The sequence below is a fragment of the Pelobates fuscus genome, chromosome 7 (assembly GCF_036172605.1).
Source record: "Pelobates fuscus isolate aPelFus1 chromosome 7, aPelFus1.pri, whole genome shotgun sequence".
In the NCBI taxonomy this organism is placed as follows: Eukaryota; Metazoa; Chordata; class Amphibia; order Anura; family Pelobatidae; genus Pelobates; species Pelobates fuscus.
Genome location: NC_086323.1, coordinates 29,008,049 through 29,027,722, shown reverse-complemented (window position 1 = coordinate 29,027,722; position 19,674 = coordinate 29,008,049). Strand labels below are relative to the sequence as shown.

The 19,674-nt window shown below is 40.0% G+C and overlaps 1 protein-coding gene across 8 annotated transcripts in view; it reads left to right on the top strand.

Annotated features, from left to right (window-relative positions):
- The window catches only part of DOCK7 (dedicator of cytokinesis 7), a 137,910-nt gene that overhangs the window by 92,754 nt on the left and 25,482 nt on the right, over positions 1–19,674 (top strand). For 4 of the 8 annotated variants that reach the window (XM_063427858.1, XM_063427857.1, XM_063427853.1 and 1 more), the window contains 9 exons: positions 436–606; positions 2,910–3,049; positions 4,309–4,478; positions 5,609–5,760; positions 7,243–7,425; positions 7,510–7,645; positions 9,285–9,381; positions 18,182–18,278; positions 18,812–18,946. In XM_063427858.1, the coding sequence (XP_063283928.1) occupies positions 436–606; positions 2,910–3,049; positions 4,309–4,478; positions 5,609–5,760; positions 7,243–7,425; positions 7,510–7,645; positions 9,285–9,381; positions 18,182–18,278; positions 18,812–18,946 (1,281 nt within the window). Of the gene's footprint in view, positions 1–435; positions 607–2,909; positions 3,050–4,308; positions 4,479–5,608; positions 5,761–7,242; positions 7,426–7,494; positions 7,646–9,284; positions 9,382–18,181; positions 18,279–18,811; positions 18,947–19,674 lie in introns of all 8 variants that reach the window. The other 4 variants (XM_063427854.1, XM_063427855.1, XM_063427851.1 and 1 more) reach the window with 1 other exon arrangement.

The following is a 19,674-nucleotide window of genomic DNA, read 5'->3' as shown; positions in this document are numbered from 1 at the left end:
GTTTGCTAGAAATCTCTTACGGAGTTTGCCGTAAGCATTTTATAAGCAATAAAATAAGCAAATAAAACCAAAATTCAAACGTTGAACAGAGTTAAAGGAAAACATGATTGAGAATTTCTTTTTGTATTTTTGCATTTAACAATTTAGTTGAAATATCCCAATCTTATCTTGCAATAGCTCTAGTTGTGGAGGAATGCCCAATTAGAGGCTTCCTTTTAAGAAGCCTTGTGAACCAATCACAGATTTTCAATAAACTGGCACTCTGGGTAAATGCCTGTGTTAATGGAGTTAAACTAGGAGACAGGGACAACTCCCTGCTGCCTGACAAGTGCTAAAATCTACTATTTTTTTATTTCATTTATTTATGTGTAATTGTCTTAAGAACAAGAAATATTTTTAAGATGATTTATTTTCTTTATGTTCCTTCTGTACCAGGTTTCATCTAAATTGTATCTCTTGCCAAATCCAAGCATATTGGTCTCGATGCGGCTGGATTTCCTGAGGATTGTATGCAGCCATGAGCATTATGTCACCCTAAATCTGCCCTGTAGTCTGCTCACTCCACCCTCTTCTCCTTCCCCGTCTGTTTCATCTGCTACATCACAGGTAAGACCATTCTAGAAGGCCGCATTCTCACAAAATCCATTACTGCCAATTCATTTTCTATTTTGCTGGAATTTAAAACACACCAGGAAAAGGAAAAAACAAACGTGTTTTGTATTTCAGGAAGCAAAGTAAATCTGTCCGTAATGTTATTAAATGCATGTTTACTTCACGTGTTGACATTTTAATGTCAAAATGATATATAATGTTTTAAAGGGACACTATAGTCACATGAACAACTTTAGCTTAATTAAGCAGTTTTGGTGTATAGAACATGCCCTTGCAGCCTCACTGCTCAATCCTCTGCCATTTAGGAGTTAAATCCCTTTGTTTATGAACCCTAGCCACACCTCCCTGCATGTGACTTGCACAGCCTTCCATAAACACTTCCTGTAAAGAGAGCCCTATTTAGGCTTTCTTTATTGCAAGTTCTGTTTAATTAAGATTTCCTTATCCCCTGCTATGTTAATATCTTGCTAGACCCTACAAGAGCCTCATGTATGTGATTAAAGTTCAATTTAGAGCTTGAGATACAATTATTTAAGGTAAATTACATCTGTTTGAAAGGGAAACCAGTTTTTTTTTCATGCAGGCTCTGTCAATCATAGCCAGGGGAGGTGTGGCTAGGGCTGCGTAAACAGAAACAAAGTGATTTAACTCCTAAATGACACTGAATCGAGCAGTGAAATTACAGGGGAATGATCTATACACTAAAACTGCTTTATTTAGCTAAAGTAATTTAGGTGACTATGGTGTTCCTTTAATGGTGAGCTAACAGTGTGCCCCTACACACATACACAATTACTTGTATTAATAGCTGATAAAAATGGTTGTAATAAATTCAAATTCAGCATTTAAAGCTATGGCAGTGTTTTGCTAGTGCAGTGATTCTTTTGTTGGTCGGTGACCCAGATTATAAGCATTGAACCACTGTGCCACATTGGCAGATATGGTGCCAGTATGGAAGAAGGGTAGGTGGGATGTGAATGATAACATTTGAAAATACATGCCCGGTCTACCCATGCACAGACTGCATGGAGGCAGAAAAGCTCTGGGACACGGTGGCTTCACATTCTGGGTACCTTTCTGATTTGTCTTTAGAAGTAGGATACCAGAAAAACAAAACAGGAGGACCATGGACTGAAATAATGACTGTCCCGATGTATACAAGACAGTTGGCAGTCATGAATAATGGCTATCTTTAGGAAAAGTATGTCTGAACTTTCTGGGAAATGCAGTCCATAAACGTCTAGATTAGGAAAGTTATCCATCATATTGCTATAAGCATCTAATGCATCTAATCACCGTCCTGCACCAGTTTTTCACCAGATCACAAAACAGAAACATAGTGACCAAGTGACTAACAAATACATGCAGTGTATACAGTAAATATATTCTCTACTTAGAAATAAGGAAATATTTTATTGTATAAATTTTTTTTTTAAACCTGAAATTTAAAGGGACACTATAGTCACCAGAACAACTAAAGCTTAATGTAGTTGTTCTGGTGAGTATAATAGCTCCCTTCAGACATTTTCATGCAAACACTGTCTTTTCAGAGAAGGGATACCTCCAAGTGGCCACTCCTCAGATCGCCACTAGAGGTGCTTCCTGGGGCAGTGCTGCACACGCTCTGCATGGAGACGCTAAATTTTCCTCATAGAGATGCATTGATTCAATGCATCTCTATGAGGAGGTGCTGATTGGCTAAAAAAGCATTTGGCCTTGCCCCCATCCCACCTCGTTGCCGATTTCAGCGAATCCAGTGCTTTCCCTATGGGAAAGCATTGGATTGGCTAAAAATCAGCAATACTGATGATGGATCGGGGGCGGGCCAACGTCGGCAGACCCGCACAGCGCTGGAAATAAGGGCTGTTTAAACATTTTCTAAGGGGATTACAGGGGGTGCAAGCCACCTGAATGGTGGATTAAACACTATAGGGTCAGAAATACATGTTAAAGTGTTCCTTTAAGTTACCACAGTTTTGTTTTGTTTTCTAACCAGCTTTATTTTGGGATTGGCATTAATAGTGTAAATGAATGCAAATCATAAAAGGAGGATACCAACAACTTAAAGGGAAGATTTAAAAAAAAAAAAAAAGTGATTAAAATGAAAAGGTACGGCAGCAAAACAGACAATTTCTAGAGTCCTCAAGGTGACAAGTCTTGTACAATATGTAACATAATATTCTTTGTGCGTATAACATATTCCTGATAGATAAGCATTGTGACTGGCATATATTGTACCAGCTTTGCAGGAGATCAGTTTCTAAATGTCTGCTTTTATTGTACCTCAATAATTACAGAGCTCAGGATTCTCTACAAACGTCCAAGACCAAAAGATTGCCAATATGTTTGAGCTGTCGGTGCCATTCCGCCAGCAGCATTATTTGGCTGGACTCGTGCTAACAGAGCTGGCTGTCATTGTGGACCCTGAGGCAGAGGGGTGAGTTACCAGATTTGTATTTTTCTGTCATATTTTTAGTGTAATGTCATCATTTGCCTTCATCACGATGAACACATGGATTAATCCAGATTGAGTCTCTTAGATCTGTGTCTCCAGGAGTCAAAGCTGAAAATATATGACCGCATAGTGCAATAGCGATTATATTTAGTATCGCATGAGAAACAGTTTGTTTCTATTATGACAACATTTTGTAACACTTTTCTTTTTAAATGTCAAAATGTGCACAGTATTAAAGTTATGGCTAAGGCTCAAAACAGATATTTTATCTTACTGCCTTTCTTTCTGAGAATTTAGTTAGAATGTCAACTCCCAGGGCTTAAAAAGAAAGCTGTTCTTCAACGTAAGATGTTCTGACATACAAACGTAGAGTAATCTCGTTGCTGCAAGCTTGGGGGGGTCCATACCATACTTACCAAGGGCGAATGTCTACTTGACAGGACTACGTTTTCAATTGTCTGGTGGCGAGTGAAAATTTGAGTCCTATTATTATTATTTATAAGTTGCCAACCCTTTTCACAGAGCTGTACAGTTTGTTCTAGAGACAGGCACGTAAATGAAACATAAGAAGTTTGAGCTACAGGAACAAAAGAAAATGAAGTTCCAATCTGATTGCAGCAAGCACATCCCCTACATTTTACAACTAATTTCTCTCATTAAAAAAACAAAAATTAAATCCTAATGACCATTTCAAATTTAGGTAAAATGGGTCAAATTTCTGATACTGTAATCCTAAAAATTGAAATGTATCTGCATATCACACACTAATGTTTACAACAGGATGCATCTTGGAGAACATTTCTAGATTTATTTATTTTTCTCCTCATCGTAGGCATAGAGTTTTATATTACTAACTGGTTTATTGCAACCTGTGCCAAATTCAGTGCAGGCTGAATAAAATAAGAGGAAATCCAAGAGAAAAATAATTTTTATGCTAAACACATGAGAGATCTGCTTTAAATCAGTATATATTTTATTTGCTTCATTATTCTTTAGTGTACCGTTTTACTTTAAAAAAAATATTGTAGGTCACTGTTTAAAAAAAAAAAAAAAACTATATATATATATTTTTATCAGCTGTAAAATATTTTAATAATTAAGAAAAAAAAACAGCACATATCCTGTGCATTCAGAGGTTATCTTGGAACACAGTTTGTTTAAATAGTCTTTACCGCTCAGATAGTCCTTACTGTTTGCTCTGCAGTTGATAACTAACTGGAGTTCCTTAACTCCTTCCATAGGTTGTTTGGATTACATAAGAAGGTCATCAATATGGTACATAACTTGCTATCTACCCATGACTCCGATCCCCGGTATGCTGATCCAGAGGTAAAGGCCCGTGTGGCTATGCTGTATCTACCTCTGATAGGCATTGTCATGGAAACTGTGCCTCAACTCTATGATTTCACAGGTACGTTTCTGCAATATAAAGTCATTGACTGACTCTACACAGTTGCACATTTCGTCACAAAAAACAACAAAAAGGCGTTTTTAGCAGTTCTTCTGTTCAACTTGAATGAACATTTTAATAAAAAAAAAAAATCTGTGTGTATGTAAATATGTATGTGTGTCGTGTGTGTGTATATATATATATATATATATATATCTCCATGGACAACAATATACTGGGAGCACTCCATCCTCTAGTGTGTCCCTTTATGTTATAAGAGAAAAGACAACGAGAATCCCACAGTGTACTCTCTCCATACTTAAAACATATAATTAGTTGAAAGTGGTCCAAATCAAACAAAAGTAAGTTGTGTCAGAGAATGATTTGTTTGTATTTTGCTGTTTACAAAAGTACCCAATGTATTTTATTTGATTGAGGACAACAAATATTTATAAAGTATATTTTAATCAAGCAGTGTAATGGTGTAATGATCATGCCCCTGCAGTCTCACTGCTCAATTTTCTGCCATTTAGGAGTTAAATCACTTAGTTTATACAGTCCTAATCACGCCTCCCTGCATGTGACTTACACAACCTTCCTAAACATTTCCTGTAAAGAGTCATCTAATGTTTACACTTCCTTTATTGCAAATTATGTTTAATTTAGAATGTCTTAACTCCTGCACTGTTAATAGCGTGCTAGACCTTGCAGGAACCTCCTGTGTGTGAATAAATTCACAGAGCAAGATATACAAACTTCTAAAATAAGTTAACACCTGATTTAAAAAAAAAAACCATTTGTTTTTCATGCAGGCTGTGTGAGTCACAGCCAGGGGATGTGTAGCTAGGGCTGCATGGACAGAAACAAAAAGTGATTTAACTTCTAAATGACCATTAATTGAGCAGTGAAACTTCAGAGGCATAATCAAAACACAAAAAAACTGTTATAGTGTCCCTTTAAAGTTGGATTAGCATAGAGGAAAATGTAATTCACAAACATCTGGAATGCCAAGGTTACCTATTACTGTCCTAGCAAATAGAATTAGTAACTAAATAGTAACCATTGCAATTTAAATACATAGAATGGGTAACTAAACAGTAACCATTGTCATTTATTCATTTTTTTACCTCTTATTTGCCTCCTTCTATTAGAAAATAACAACCAGCGAGGAAGGCCAAATTGCTCATCGACCGACGATGATGGTGACGGTGGGAGTATGATCAGTCAGACAGTTGCCATGGCAATTGCTGGGACTTCTGTCCCTCAGCTCGCCAGGCCGAGCAGCTTTCTACTCACATCCAATGTACGGTGATTTCTGTATGTACAGAATACAGGCAAAAATATAATAGATTTAAAGTGTAAGCAAACAGTCTGAAAAGTGTACTGCACATAACAGGCATTGTTAATTATCATTATGAACATTCATTTATGACCAACAGATTCTACAGGTTTTTTTCCTAATTAAGGGACATAATTTAAAAGAGACATTATGTTAAATCTTGAAAGCCCTAACATCACGTTAAAGGGATTCTCCAGTGCCAGGAAAACAAACCTGTTTTCCTGGCACTAGAGGATCCTGGAGTGCCCCCCTCCCTCCTGCCCGACATCTCATGTTGCTTAAGGGGCTAAAACCCCTTCAGATACTTACCTGAATCCAGCGCTGATGTCCCTCACTGCTTGGTCATGCTCCGCCCACGCTCCTCCTGCGCTGACGTCAGCCGGCGGGGGAGACCTAAGGCACATATGCGGCAATGGCCGCGCGCGTTACACCTCTGGATAGGAAAGCATTATTCAATGCTTTCCTATGGGGTTCCAGCGACAAAAGTTATCTAAGAAGTCGGAGGTCCCTCTAGTGGCTGTCTGGTAGTTTATAAAAACAGCAATGAATACACTTGCAAGGTTAAGGTTGATGGGAGTTGGCACCCAGACCACCTTAATTAGCTAAAGTGGTGTGGGTGCCTACAGTGTCCCTTTAACAAACCGTGAAAAATAAAAATGAATACATGGAGAGACATCAGGCAGATGCGTTATAATTATTGTGATATAATTATGCGTAAAGAGCAATTCTTGGTAAAAAATATATAAATGGGAATAGTCCATTGGTTTACATGGTAATTGCTCTGTTTGTAGAACATTGCTCCATAACTGAACAGCTTATTATTCATAGTCCACAATGTGTCTGCAGTATATAGAAAGGGAGGAAAAAAACTCTCTGCCACTTGGGAAAACAGATACTTCCCACCAGTGCTCCTCAACCCTCTCCTGAAAGCACACCTAACAGTCCAGGATTTAGGGATTACCCGGGTGTGTCTAAGGTGTTTAGAAAAAGAAAAAACTCCTTCGAGCAGGGGATCCCAACCCAGACCTCAAGTACCCCCCTAACCGTTCAGGATTTAGGGATTACCCTGTTGTGTCTAAAGTGTTTTTCTTTCTTTCTAAAACACCTTGGACAACCCGGGTAATCCCTAAATCCTGGACTGTTAGGTGTGCCTTGAGGAAGAGGGTTGAGGAGCACTGCTTAGTATTTTCTGTAAGATCTCATCAGATCTTTATAAGTGGTGCATCGTGTACAAATCAGGGGACACTATGCTTATTGAATGACCAGATAATATGGTAGCTGAGCACATAGCTGTAATAAGTATACTAAATCTGTCCAGCTTTAAAGATATGGAAAAAGTAAGACTGGTAGGAATCTCTTTGCACCTTTACCTGTCGTGCTTGGAGTGTCCTTTTAAGATGTTGTTTGCTTAGAACTCCAATTTTGTTAATTATTTCCGGTTTTCAGTCTACAAGGCAACACGCAACATTTTCTGCTGAGTCGAGTCGCTGCCTCTTGATCTGTTTGCTCTGGGTCTTAAAGAACGCGGATGAGACTGTCCTCCAGAAATGGTTCACTGACCTGTCCATCCTGCAGCTAAATCGGCTGCTGGACTTGCTATATCTCTGCGTTTCCTGCTTTGAATACAAGGTTAGCCATTTGAACAAATACAGGTGTGTTTATGTGTTGTGTTGATCAGCTGCTCATATAACGCAATAGTGTGTTTTGATACAGGGCAAGAAAGCATTTGAACGCATGAACAGCTTGACCTTTAAAAAGTCAAAAGACATGAGAGCCAAGCTTGAGGAGGCAATCCTTGGAAGCATCGGAGCTAGGCAGGAGATGGTTCGAAGAAGCAGAGGTCAGCTTGGTAGGTTTTCAAACCTTACGGGCTTTATAACATTATAGTATTTTGTCTCTAGAATAGGACATAAAAAATATGTGTGGCTTTATACTAGCATGCTATAGCACATAGTAACTTTATTTTAGTAACAGGACTTAAAACTTTGCATATTTTTGTTTTGCGTAGTGCTACTATTAGTCTATTCATAAGCATTTCCCTGTTCCTGGCTGTGATTTTAAGACTACTAGCATTCACCTGGCAATATCTATTCTGATTTACAAAAATTACCAAATACAATATACAGCAACATTTATTTCAAATGGCTTACGTAGATTTATTTTTCTTCTGTGCTTTGCTGGGATTTTTATTGCCTGCATCTTAAAGTCCCATACATTATGTATACATTCATATAACCGCATTAGTATTGTTGCAATAAAGGAACACTCCACGGCCAAAATAAAAAAATCACGGTTTGGTAGAAATAACCCCATTAAAACATGTATGCATTTACTTGTGCATTTTTTCATTGTGGGCAGTGGTGTATCTTGGTTTTGTGCTGCCCTAGGCAGGACAAAACTCAGACACCCCCCCCTCCGCGCGCACGCGCGCCACCCCCACCCAACCCTTCCCCCCTGCCCCGCCTTCTAAATACACACACATTCACTGACAGATACGCATACACTAGCTAACAGACACACACAGTCGGACACACACAGTCGGACACACACACACACACTAACAAACACACACAGTCGGACACACACACCAACAGACACACACAGTGAGACACACACACCAACAAACACACACAGTCGGACACACAAACTAACAAACACACACAGTCAGACACACACACTAACAAACACACACAGTCGGACACACACACACTAACAGACACACACAGTGAGACACACACACTAACAAACACACACAGTCTGACACACACACTAACAGACACACACAGTGAGACACACACACTAACAAACACACACAGTCGGACACACACACACTAACAGACACACACAGTCAGACACACACAGTCAGACACACACAGTCAGACACACACAGTCAGACACACACAGTCAGACACACACTGTCGGACACACACTGTCGGACACACAGTCAGACACACACAGTCAGACACACACACTAACACACACACTAACAGACACACACACACACACTAACAGACACACACACACACACTAACAGACACACACACAGACACACACACTATCAGACACACACACTCACATTAACACATTTTTATTTTTTTTTAACCCCCCCCCCCCCCCCCCCTTGGGAGAAACTCCAATATGTCAATACGAACAAAGTGGAGGTAGTAAAAATAGCGATGAGGTACTCACAGCCAGCTCCAGCGTATATATAGCGTGCAGTGGTATAATGCCCACTTACAGGATATGATGTGGGTGTCCTCGGTAAAGAAAATTCCAGAAACCCAAAAGTAAAGATAAATTGCAACATATACCAGAGAGATAGCTATGACCATTTACATGTTTATATGAATGCCCTGTTTTGGTCCAAGCCACTGTATTTAATATCCTACAAGGAATTAAGATGCTTACTTTGTACCGATTACCTTCTAACCTTTTTATTCTAAGCACACAAAGTCAAACTGCTGACTAGATGCACTTTTGTTTGGCAGAGAGAAGTCCGTCTGGAAGCGCCTTTGGCAGTCAGGAAAACTTACGGTGGAGAAAGGAAATGACTCACTGGCGACAAAACACTGATAAACTCGAAAAGTATGTAGCATCTCCTTATTAATATTATAATTTCCCTGACACCCACAAACCATGCTAGTCGCCACAGTGACAAATTCACATTCAGATTGAAGCAATCCTTAAACTCCGGATTTGCAATCATTAATGCTATGCATAGTATATAGCCAGCGTTGAATAGCTTTTCATCAATACATAATCTAGCAATGTGTCTAGCACAGTGCAAATAGCAGGTTGTATCCTTTTTAAAGTGACCCCAAGCCACGGAGAGCGTGATAGGTGGACTGATAGCAGTAGAACAATTGTACTTTACAAATATTTGATGTAATACGGTTTACCATACTTGAGGGAACTAAAAAAGAAATGTGGTGAAATTTATAAAAAGATGGCAATAAATGGAGGAGTGTTGGAACTGCATGTAGCCTGCCACATTAAATATTTGACATGTGTAAATCGCACCGCAATGTATAGACCACTTAAGTACCACTAAAGTACCACAGACCACCTAATCTCAATGAAGTGGTCAGGGTGCAGTGGTCCTGCAAGTTTAACCCTTCCAGGTAAAAGATTGACATTTTGCAGAAATCGCCATATTTACCTAAAGGGTTAAACACGCCTCTAATGACTCTGTAACATGACGTTGCAGCCCATAGGAAAGCATTGGATTTTCTGCTTTACTGTGAGATGCATTGGATGTGCGAGCAGCAGTTGCTGTGCATGCGCATCAGGTCCCCAGTACTCCTCTATGAGAAGAAGAAAAAGGCATGTCTCTTCAATGTCCTTGCAGGCGGCAGAGAGGCCAGAAGGGCCGAGCAAGTCTTGGCACTGGAAAAACATCAGTAAAAAATATTTTTTATCTAATGTAGATAGGGACAGGCCCTATATCATTAGGAATGTAGATTTGCAGTCCCAATACTGTAGTGTTCCTCTAACTGGGCACTTAGAATAGGTCTAGGATTTAATGTAAATGTTTTCCATATTCATTTGTAGTAAATTCTCAGGAATAATCTGTGCTGGGGTACATTGAAACTCTGGGGCTCAATCACCAAACCAGAAATTCCAGGAGGAAACGCCCATTTTACGCAGAAATTATAAGATCTTAAAAAAAAAATCTTAAAAATGCCCTTATTTTTTCTAGGTCAGCCTTTTTACTTAAAATTTGCAGTTCCACTGAGACGTTCTGCATGATTCCGTGTTTCGTGGCTAAACCCATCTCTTAATTATTAAATGATGTTGTTTAATCACAAGTGATGCTAGCTATGATGATGTAATACAGTGAGTTAAAGGATCACTATAGGGTCAGAAACACAAACATGTATTCCTGACCCTATAGTGTTAGCACCACCATATAGCCCCGCTGGGCCCCTCATGCCTCCATAAATATAGTAGAAATCTTACTGTATTCAAGCCAGAAGCTGTAACTCTGCATGCTGTTAGACTCAGAAAAACAAGCAGTCTGCTGACATGTGATAGCCTGATCTAATCACAGTGCTTCCCCACAGGATTGGCTGAGACTGACGAAGAGGCAGATCAGGGGCAGAGCCAGCATGATTCAAACACAGCCCTGGCCAATCAGCATCTCCTCATAGAGATTAATTGAATCAATTAATCTCTATGAGGAAAGTTCAGTGTCTGCATGCAGTGGGAGGAGATACTGAATCACAGGATGCTCGTGCACAGCAGATCTGAGTGGATGGAGGCATATTATGCCTCCATCAACTCAGAAGTCCCTCTGGTTCACTCTGAGTGACTGCAACTGGAGGTGTTCCTAGCTCTTAATGTAAACACTGTATTTTATGAGAAAGGCTGCCGGGAGCTATAGTTCTCACAAGAACAACCTCATTAAGCTGAAGTTGTTCAGGTGACTATAGTGTCCCTTTAATCTACGTGGTGTTTTGCAGTAGCTCCTTGAAACACATGAAGAAAGTAATGCTGGCATCTAGCACAGACACATTTAAAATCACAATCTAAAACATGCTATTCTGGAGCTCTGCTGTATTCTTTCCTTTCTCTGGATCTGTGCTAATAATACCATTTTGATTATTTTTCCACATGTGCTGTGTATTTAGGAGTCACAAACCAGCCAGGTATTGTTGCATCAGTGTGGTCCTCCTCTACATTTAGTTTGTGCATTTGCATTTTATAGTCATTGTGGATTCCCTACTGTTCCCATGACTAGTTTGGTACTTGGTGTGCTTTTAAAAATGGCAACGAATGTTTCAGTAACCGTAGAATGTCATGTCTGTGTGTGGAATGTAAGTGTTGTGTCTGTTAATATAATTTACTTCTGCATTGGCCAGGCCGTGAATGATATTTTTCGTAGTGTAATGATGCTGCCATTTGCAGTAGCTTTGCCGTGCGTATGTTGGAAAAAAAAAAACAATTAGGAGGGAGTAGGCATCTTCCCACAAGTGCCTGTCTGTCCTGCAAGGAGTGCCAATTTACTGCACTTGCAATGGTTTAATTGAGCTTAGGTGGGCTGGTTAGGGGAGATAACAGTCAGGAGCCTTGGCCTGTGTCCTCTGCAGTCCCGTCAGCCTTCTACGCTTGATTGCAGAGCTGCAGAAACCGTTCTAGAGGGAATTCCTTGCAGGAGAAGCAGGGACAGCACTGAGTGATTCATATTGTATAACAGCTACTTCAGTTTTAACGGACAATTGTATGAGAGTGGGTACTTTGCAAATAACCCTTGAAATTCCACATGCCTGTACCCTAAACACACATTTTCCCCATCCCTAAATTGAACCCCTTCCAAAACCTAAACAAACTCTTTCCTTGGTCCCAAATATAAGCACTCAAAGCCCAAACCCTTTACCTTAATCCCTGGTTTAACTCTTCTTAAACCCCAATACTAAATTTAAAGGGACACTCCAGAACCCTAAAGCACTTTAGCTTGCTGAAATGCTTTATGTGAGAAGAGTGTGTCCTATTTTTTATTATTACAAAAAAGTGCAGATTTCTATAAATGTTATAAATTAACCTAGTCACACACCCCTGGCTTTCAAGCAGTCAACCGGTTCTGTTACTTCCTGGTTTGGTCAGTAGAGCTAAACTCAAGAGTCAGGCAATTGCTCAGATCACTTTCTTTGCAAAGACTTCTTGAGTTGCATTGGGGAGTCTGTGATTGGACAGCCACAGAAAGTCTGGGCAGGGCAGGGTTGGAAGGGAATGGCTTGTAAAGGCAGCAGACAAGAGAACTGCAGGTTTTGCAAGCTTTTTTTTTTTCCAGTTAAATATATAAATATGAATATATTTATCTGTTCAGAGTTTTAGCACAGCGTTAACAGGTACGTGGGAGGTGGGAAATGTGACGCCCATGTGCTGTGTGTTTATATATGTGTGTGTGTGTGTGCGTGTGTGTGTGTGTGTGTGTGTGTATATATATATATATATTTGTCAATGTTGAATATTTGTTTGTGTTTTTATGCATGAAATGTCCAGTTAATAAATTAAACTCCCGTTATCTGCCTTTACGTGCGTGGGGGCGCCTTTCTGTGTGCACTCTAAATCTGCAGTAGTAAAATATTAAAGAGAAACCTATCAGGGAAGACATTTAATCATGCAGAAGCTAGGCATAGTTCATTATGGAGTTTAGAGTGTCCCTTTAATTAGTTCCCTTTCACAATAACAATATATCTGCCTATATATACTGCTTTACTATATTAAATGTAGGACCACCCACATGGTGGCCAATGGACTCTAATGGTAAATCTGCTCCTGCCCTGTGTTCCAGGTTTGTGATCTATTCTGTTGCTGACACAGTGATTTAGTAAATAAAATTATTTTGAATTCTCCTTAGTTTCTTTGTGATCACAGAGCTCTAATTGATACTGATCTGTTTCTATCTGAGCACAGTAATTCTAATAGCTAGTGTTCCATTAATTCCTGACACAGAGCTCGAATGGATACTCCGCTACTCCCTAGGCAAAGTGGTCCAATGAATACACTTTGTAATGAATATTACTTTGTGGACACAGAGCTCCAATGTATACTGCCACATTCCTTCCTTGCTATCTAATAACGCATCATGCTACATTTTAATGGTGTTTGCATGATGTGCTATGACAGGGGTAGGCAACCTACGGCACTAGTGCCATGCACGGCACTCGAGGTGTCTTTGCACGGCACTCAAGGCTGCTAGAGCCAAACACACTCTGGCCTATCAGCAGTCCTAGTAAAACTTCAGATATCTGCTAATACGAAGAGGTGGTGAAGGACAATCCTCAATTTATGCATTGCAGCACATAGAGGAAGTGATCTCAGATCACTTCCTCCCAGCACTTGTGAATGGGAATCCACACTGTAGTAGAGCAGCCATCGACAGCTATCCCAGCTCCTGTCCTTAACCTGTACCTGGCCAGCCTGGTCCCCACTGGAACCCAGGGAACCTACCCACACTGCTAGATATACACAGAAATGCAGAATAACTCTCCCCTCATACAAATAATATGAACAGCCCACACACACACACACACAACACACAATGCCCACAAACGCAACACCACTAACAATCCACATACATGCACACAACCCCACATGCAGCCTCTCACATACAATACCCCAAACAGCCCCCACACACTACCAAACACACAATGTGACATATCCATCCACACACACTTCCACAAGCAGCCCTCATACACAGCCCACATTCAGAGGTATCATACACGATACCATAAACTACTAACGAACATATACAATATAATAGCTCATATACGCACAAATACAACGATACAAAGCAATTTACAGTCAAAATAACACAAGCAGAATATGGCAATATAGACACCTCAATTTAAAAAAAATAGGATCGGCAGTCTATGGGACATCACAATCCTATATCGGCACAGTGCTGCTAAAAGGTTGCCTACCCCTGTGCTATGATTTCATACAGTAGAACCTGGAGGCGTTTTGAGAAGGCTGAGGTTTTCTAAAAAGCTCTGTGTTCCTGTACCCTGTCTCCTAACAGTCATTATATCCTGTTACTGTAATGACCAGGGGTGTTGATAATAATAATATTTCATTTGATAACACATTTTATATTGTTTAAGTTGCATCTTGTTTGTCTTATCTCTTTTGTCTTGGTAATTTTTGGGTGGAAGATTTGTTATCCAATAAATGAAACCACTTTATAGGAGACAAGCAGGCTATTAAATGTATTCTGTTTCGTGTTCCCATCTAGTTTAAGTAATGTCCTTATAGTGTGTGTATATGTAGTGTTTCTGCCTCTAACTTGCAGAAAGAATATTTTCAAAAGGGGAAGTCCCACTGGATTTTTTTTTTTTTATATTGTCGTTATTGATATAATTGTAGATTATGCTAACATAGTGTATTTATAATCTTAATTTTATCACATGACAGGAGGCGAATATTTGCAGAACTCTTTGCTAAAACTTCCAGCAGCACAGATCAGAACAACTAATCAAAAACCACTTCAATATTATACAAAAGGACCTGTCACACACATCACTTCCTCTTTCTTTGTAGCAAACTAATATAGGTAAAGTTCAAATGTCTGAAAGTCCAAACATCAAACAATTGTAATTAACCATAACAACGATCAATGAATCCAAACTGAGGCCTTGGAAACGTCCATAACAGCTGTAGATTGCAGATTAGAAGCAAAAAGCACCGATCACACTGAAAAGAAACAGAAAGAAGTGAAAGGCATCTGAAGTGACCTCTTGTCCATCATACCATAACTATTTATCTACTACTGTATAAGTTAGATTAAGTAAATTAAACATAGAACATCATGCTATCGTAGAAAAGGACTATGATAGTCTATCTAACTACTAAAACGATAATACCATGCAATATAAATAAAACATCATATATGACCAGAGAAGATCCAAATATCATAGAAAAAGGAACAGAAATATCGAATATAGAAATTCAAGGACTCTTCCTCTAGAGCCTCTCGACCATTCTGTGCCTCGGTGGTACAAGTCTCTGAATGTGTAGGCTGGATAGAAGGAGGGAGATTGTGAATAGGGCCTGGGTCCAGTGGACCAAAATCGGCTGGTGGCTTTTAGTAGATAGTTCCCTAATACCGTGGGAATTAGGGAGTTATCTACTTATTCATTCCTGTCATTCCATTGACTGGCTAAGTAATCTACATGTTATATGAATGTGTGTTACTTGATTGTTGTAAGTGTTGCAAATGCTTACAGCTGAATCCTGGCTATGTTTGTTTACTATTTATTTAAACTTGTATACAGTGTAACATTCTTCATTCTTCCACTGGGTAAGTATATTAGTACTTAGGCAATACTGTGCTTCAGAACTTTGATACTTCGGAAATTCTGCAATTTCGGAACTCTGGAACTTCGGCAATTCAGCTATTTGGACATTCGGAAGTACCCGAATGTCTGAATTGCCCGAAATTCATCCGAATTCACATTCGGACCGAAACGAATTGCACATGTCTAGCAGAAAGGTAGTGGGGACAAGTCCGCAAGAGCAACAAGATAAAAATATAATATTTATAACACAAAATCACAGAATATATAAGACAATTAGCAGTGAGCAGTCACAAGGATAAAATACTCTGACCTGTGCATTGCTGGAGCAGCAAAGAAAGAGGAAGTGATGTGTGTGACAGGTCCTTTTGTATAACATTGAAGTGTTTTTTTTTTTTTTGTTTTTTTAATTCTTTATTTTGTCGTGCATAAATGGTACATAAGTACCTATTCTGCCACAACAGCAGAGACAGGTCATAAACAGGCATACATTTGTGTGACAAAGAGTTATTAGCGATTATACAGCACTTTTTTTTGTGTATCTACTGCGTTTGATAGGGCATGCCAGAGGTTAAATGAGATCTTCCTAAGGTGTACAGGACATGTCAATGCTCATGAGTTATATCAAGCTTGAAATTGAGGTTGGATTTGTGGTTCTGAGGCTGTGTGTGCAGAGAAGATGCTTTGGTTGTCGGTAGGTGTCATTAATATCTCAGAACCGTGTGTTTAGCAAACAGTACTATATAGTTCCTATGACTGGGATTAAATCCGATGTGGGGTGCTGCCGAGCTGTGCTTAGGTCTCTTGTTGGTCATGTGTGTGTTTTCCACCCCTTCGGTTGCGTTTCCATCTCAGTGTGGTGTTCAGTGATAGAGATGTACTGTTTGATACCCCTAACCAAGGGGGTTAGCAGGGGGGTGGGGGGGTTGTCATCTCGTCTATTGGGTGTGTGCGTGTTGGCACGGTGGTAGGTGTCTGTGGTGGAGTCGGGGGCCTTTGAGGGGGGTCCCTGTGTGTCTGGTAGGTGTAGGTAGGAACCCTATCGTTTGTGCCAGGATTTGAGCTGCGCTATGCTGTGCAACTTGGGAACTGATAAACTGGGGTATAAACAATCTTATCATAAGTATAGGTATAAGTTCCTGTCGCTCGTTCCCTAATTTGAGCTGCGCTACGCTGAGTAACAGATAAACAGGTAAATAAACATTCTTATCGTTAGTGTCCGAAGAGCCCGGTTATTCATAGTCTCTGTGCAGTGTCCTTGGGGTTGTTTCTTTCAGCTGCATTCATGTGGGACTGGTGGTGTGCCGGGGCAGTGCGTTGGATAAAGGGGGCGCTGTTATCTGGGTCCCAGGTTCCATCTAGGGTTTGTACGTACGCCGCTTTCAGTCCCAGAGTTTCAAGGAAGATCAGGGCTTCTGCAAGAGAGGTAAGTGTATGGGTAGTCCCGTTGTGCGTGGCCATTAGCGATCCTGGTGCTGCCCACCTGTAGCTCATGTTGGCTGCTTACAGTTGTTGGGTCACTGGGTGGAGTGATCGGCGCCATTGAAGGGTGGCCCTCGTTAAATCTTGGTAGAAGATTAGGTAGTGGGGTCTTGTGCCGCCATTATCTGTCCCTTGTCTTGCGAGGACATACAGCGTAGGATGACGTCACGTGCTGTTTGTGAGGGAGCTCTAAGGGGGCCTGCAACCCGGTATATTCCATCGGTTATTAGTTTCCTTGCCATCGCTGGAGGTAATATTGTTGCCATTAGCTTTCTTATGTAATGTGGCAGCTCTTCTGATGTGACACTTGTTGGAATGCCTCGGATTTTAATATTATTTCGTCTATGGCTGTTCTCTAGGGCATTCAGGTGTAGGGTCAGGTTGTGTTGGGACTTTTGGAGCTGTTGCACCGAGGTCTGTATGTTTGTTAAATTTGTTGTGACTTCTGTCATGTCAGCCTCTGTGGCACGCACTCAGTCGTTAGTGGTTTGTAAGTCAGCTCTGAGCCCTGCAAGCTCCTTCACCAGCATTTTGTGGAATTCATGCAGGAGTATCTGTAAGTCATGTTTGGTCGCTGGTGGTGATCCCTCTGGGGGAACTGGTGGTATGGTGGTATGGTGCCATTCACGTGTTTTTTTATTGGTTGCTCTCTTATGATCTGTGCTGCTGGGAGTTGCAGTAAAGAGAGTTATGCAAATATGAAACCTCCTGTCATGTGATAGACTTTCATAAACAGCCTTTAAAAGAGCTGTAAGTTTCACTTATTGCAATTTGGGCTCAATTGATACACCCTACACCCATCAGGGCTTTATCTTACTACATTGTTTCAAACTATAAAATGTTTTGTGGGAGAGGTCTACAGCAAAAGGACTCTAATGCATGGCCATAACACAGGGTCTGTACCTAACATTACTCGAACCACCATTGAATCGAGTTAAATTCGGTAACAGGAAATGTTTCTCTTTAGAGTCCTGCTGCACTGCTCTCTACTAAACTGTGTTTAATTTACATCCTGTGTGACTTTCCCTTGGAATATTTGTCTTGGTGATGCTCCCATTGCAGCGATTTGAGAATTGTCATATTTTGTTATTCTCTTTCTATGCTAGATCGAGAGCAGAGTTGGATCACGAAGCACTTATAGATGGCAACCTGGCAACAGAAGCAAATCTAATAATTTTGGACACACTAGAGATAATTGTCCAGGTATGAAATGTACTGAATTTAGACAAATGGCTGAAAGTGGGAGCATGTGAGGTCTTTGGATCTAGTAAGCCACCACACGACCCTTTATTGAATTTCTCATTTGTGGGAAAATAAACAAATTAGAACAAAAGCCATCTAGCTTAGTTGGAGTACTTATTTACCTTGAAAATCCTAAATTGACAGATGGTATTATTTGGTGGTTCACTGATGAGGTAGCTTTCTGGTTAATGAAGAGGAAGAGGGGGAAATAGCACAGCTCCATTACGCTTCTCCTGCTGAGATCTGGGTACACTTTAAGGCATTGTTTACTTGTTTAAGGGGTTTGTTTTCTAAAACAGAACTGCAAAATCAGAGCGTTGGAGAATATTTACAGTAACTTGTTTTATAACTCACTTCACTATTCACTGAAGTGTGAAAGGTTGGGATTTAAATATTTAGACCAGAAGAAAAACATCATATATTTAAAACATAAATATATGCAGGGTGGAATTGTGTCAGGATGCCTATACACTTACAAATCCTATTTTGTGCAGACGGTTTCTCTGACGGAGTCCAAGGAGAGCATACTGGGAGGTGTTCTGAAGACACTCCTGCACAGCATGGCGTGCAATCAAAGTGCTCTATATCTACAGCACTGTTTTGCTACGCAAAGAGCCCTCGTCTCAAAGGTAAAACGTTTTTTGTTTTTTTTTTGTTTTTTTTTTGTTTGTTTTTTGGTAATGTCTACAGTCTGAGAACCAGTCTCAGAACCATCTCAAATTTACCTAATCTCAAAGTTGATATTGCAGGTAGTACCCTGCACCAACTGTCCGTTCTGAATTCTTAAAAAATTGCTGCAGCTGTACGCCAGAATCAAGCAGCTGGAACATATTGCGTGTGCTGCATGCGCACGTTGTACCAAGCCTTCTCTTTCCCCTGTACAGCGGCTCTGTACAAAAAATATTTCTGGTTTGAGTGTCTCTTCATGGTAAGCGAGTAGTGTAGCTGTAGCGGTAGATAGATTCACTAAACTTTGATGGTAAATATCTTTTATTAAAGTTTTGCAATATTTCTAGTGCATTATTGAATGTGTTTAAAATAGGAGAATAATCATTACTCGTTAATGTTTTGTAAATACTATGATGCATTGTTCTTTTGTGGTTGTAGAAAACAAAAACACAATATAAAAAGAAAATGGGTGGTGGGAGAAATTGTCCATCCCTAGTTGCCTTTTAATTGTATTATAATGTACAGAGAAGAATGTCACGTTTTCACTGCACATATGGTACAAAATGCGTCGACATATCAGAGAATATGGAGCTGCCAGATACAGATAGCTCTGTCTATAGAGTAATGCCAAACACATTTGAATAGATGGAAAGCTAAAGCGGAAGTTACTTTTCTACTTTCTCAGTAT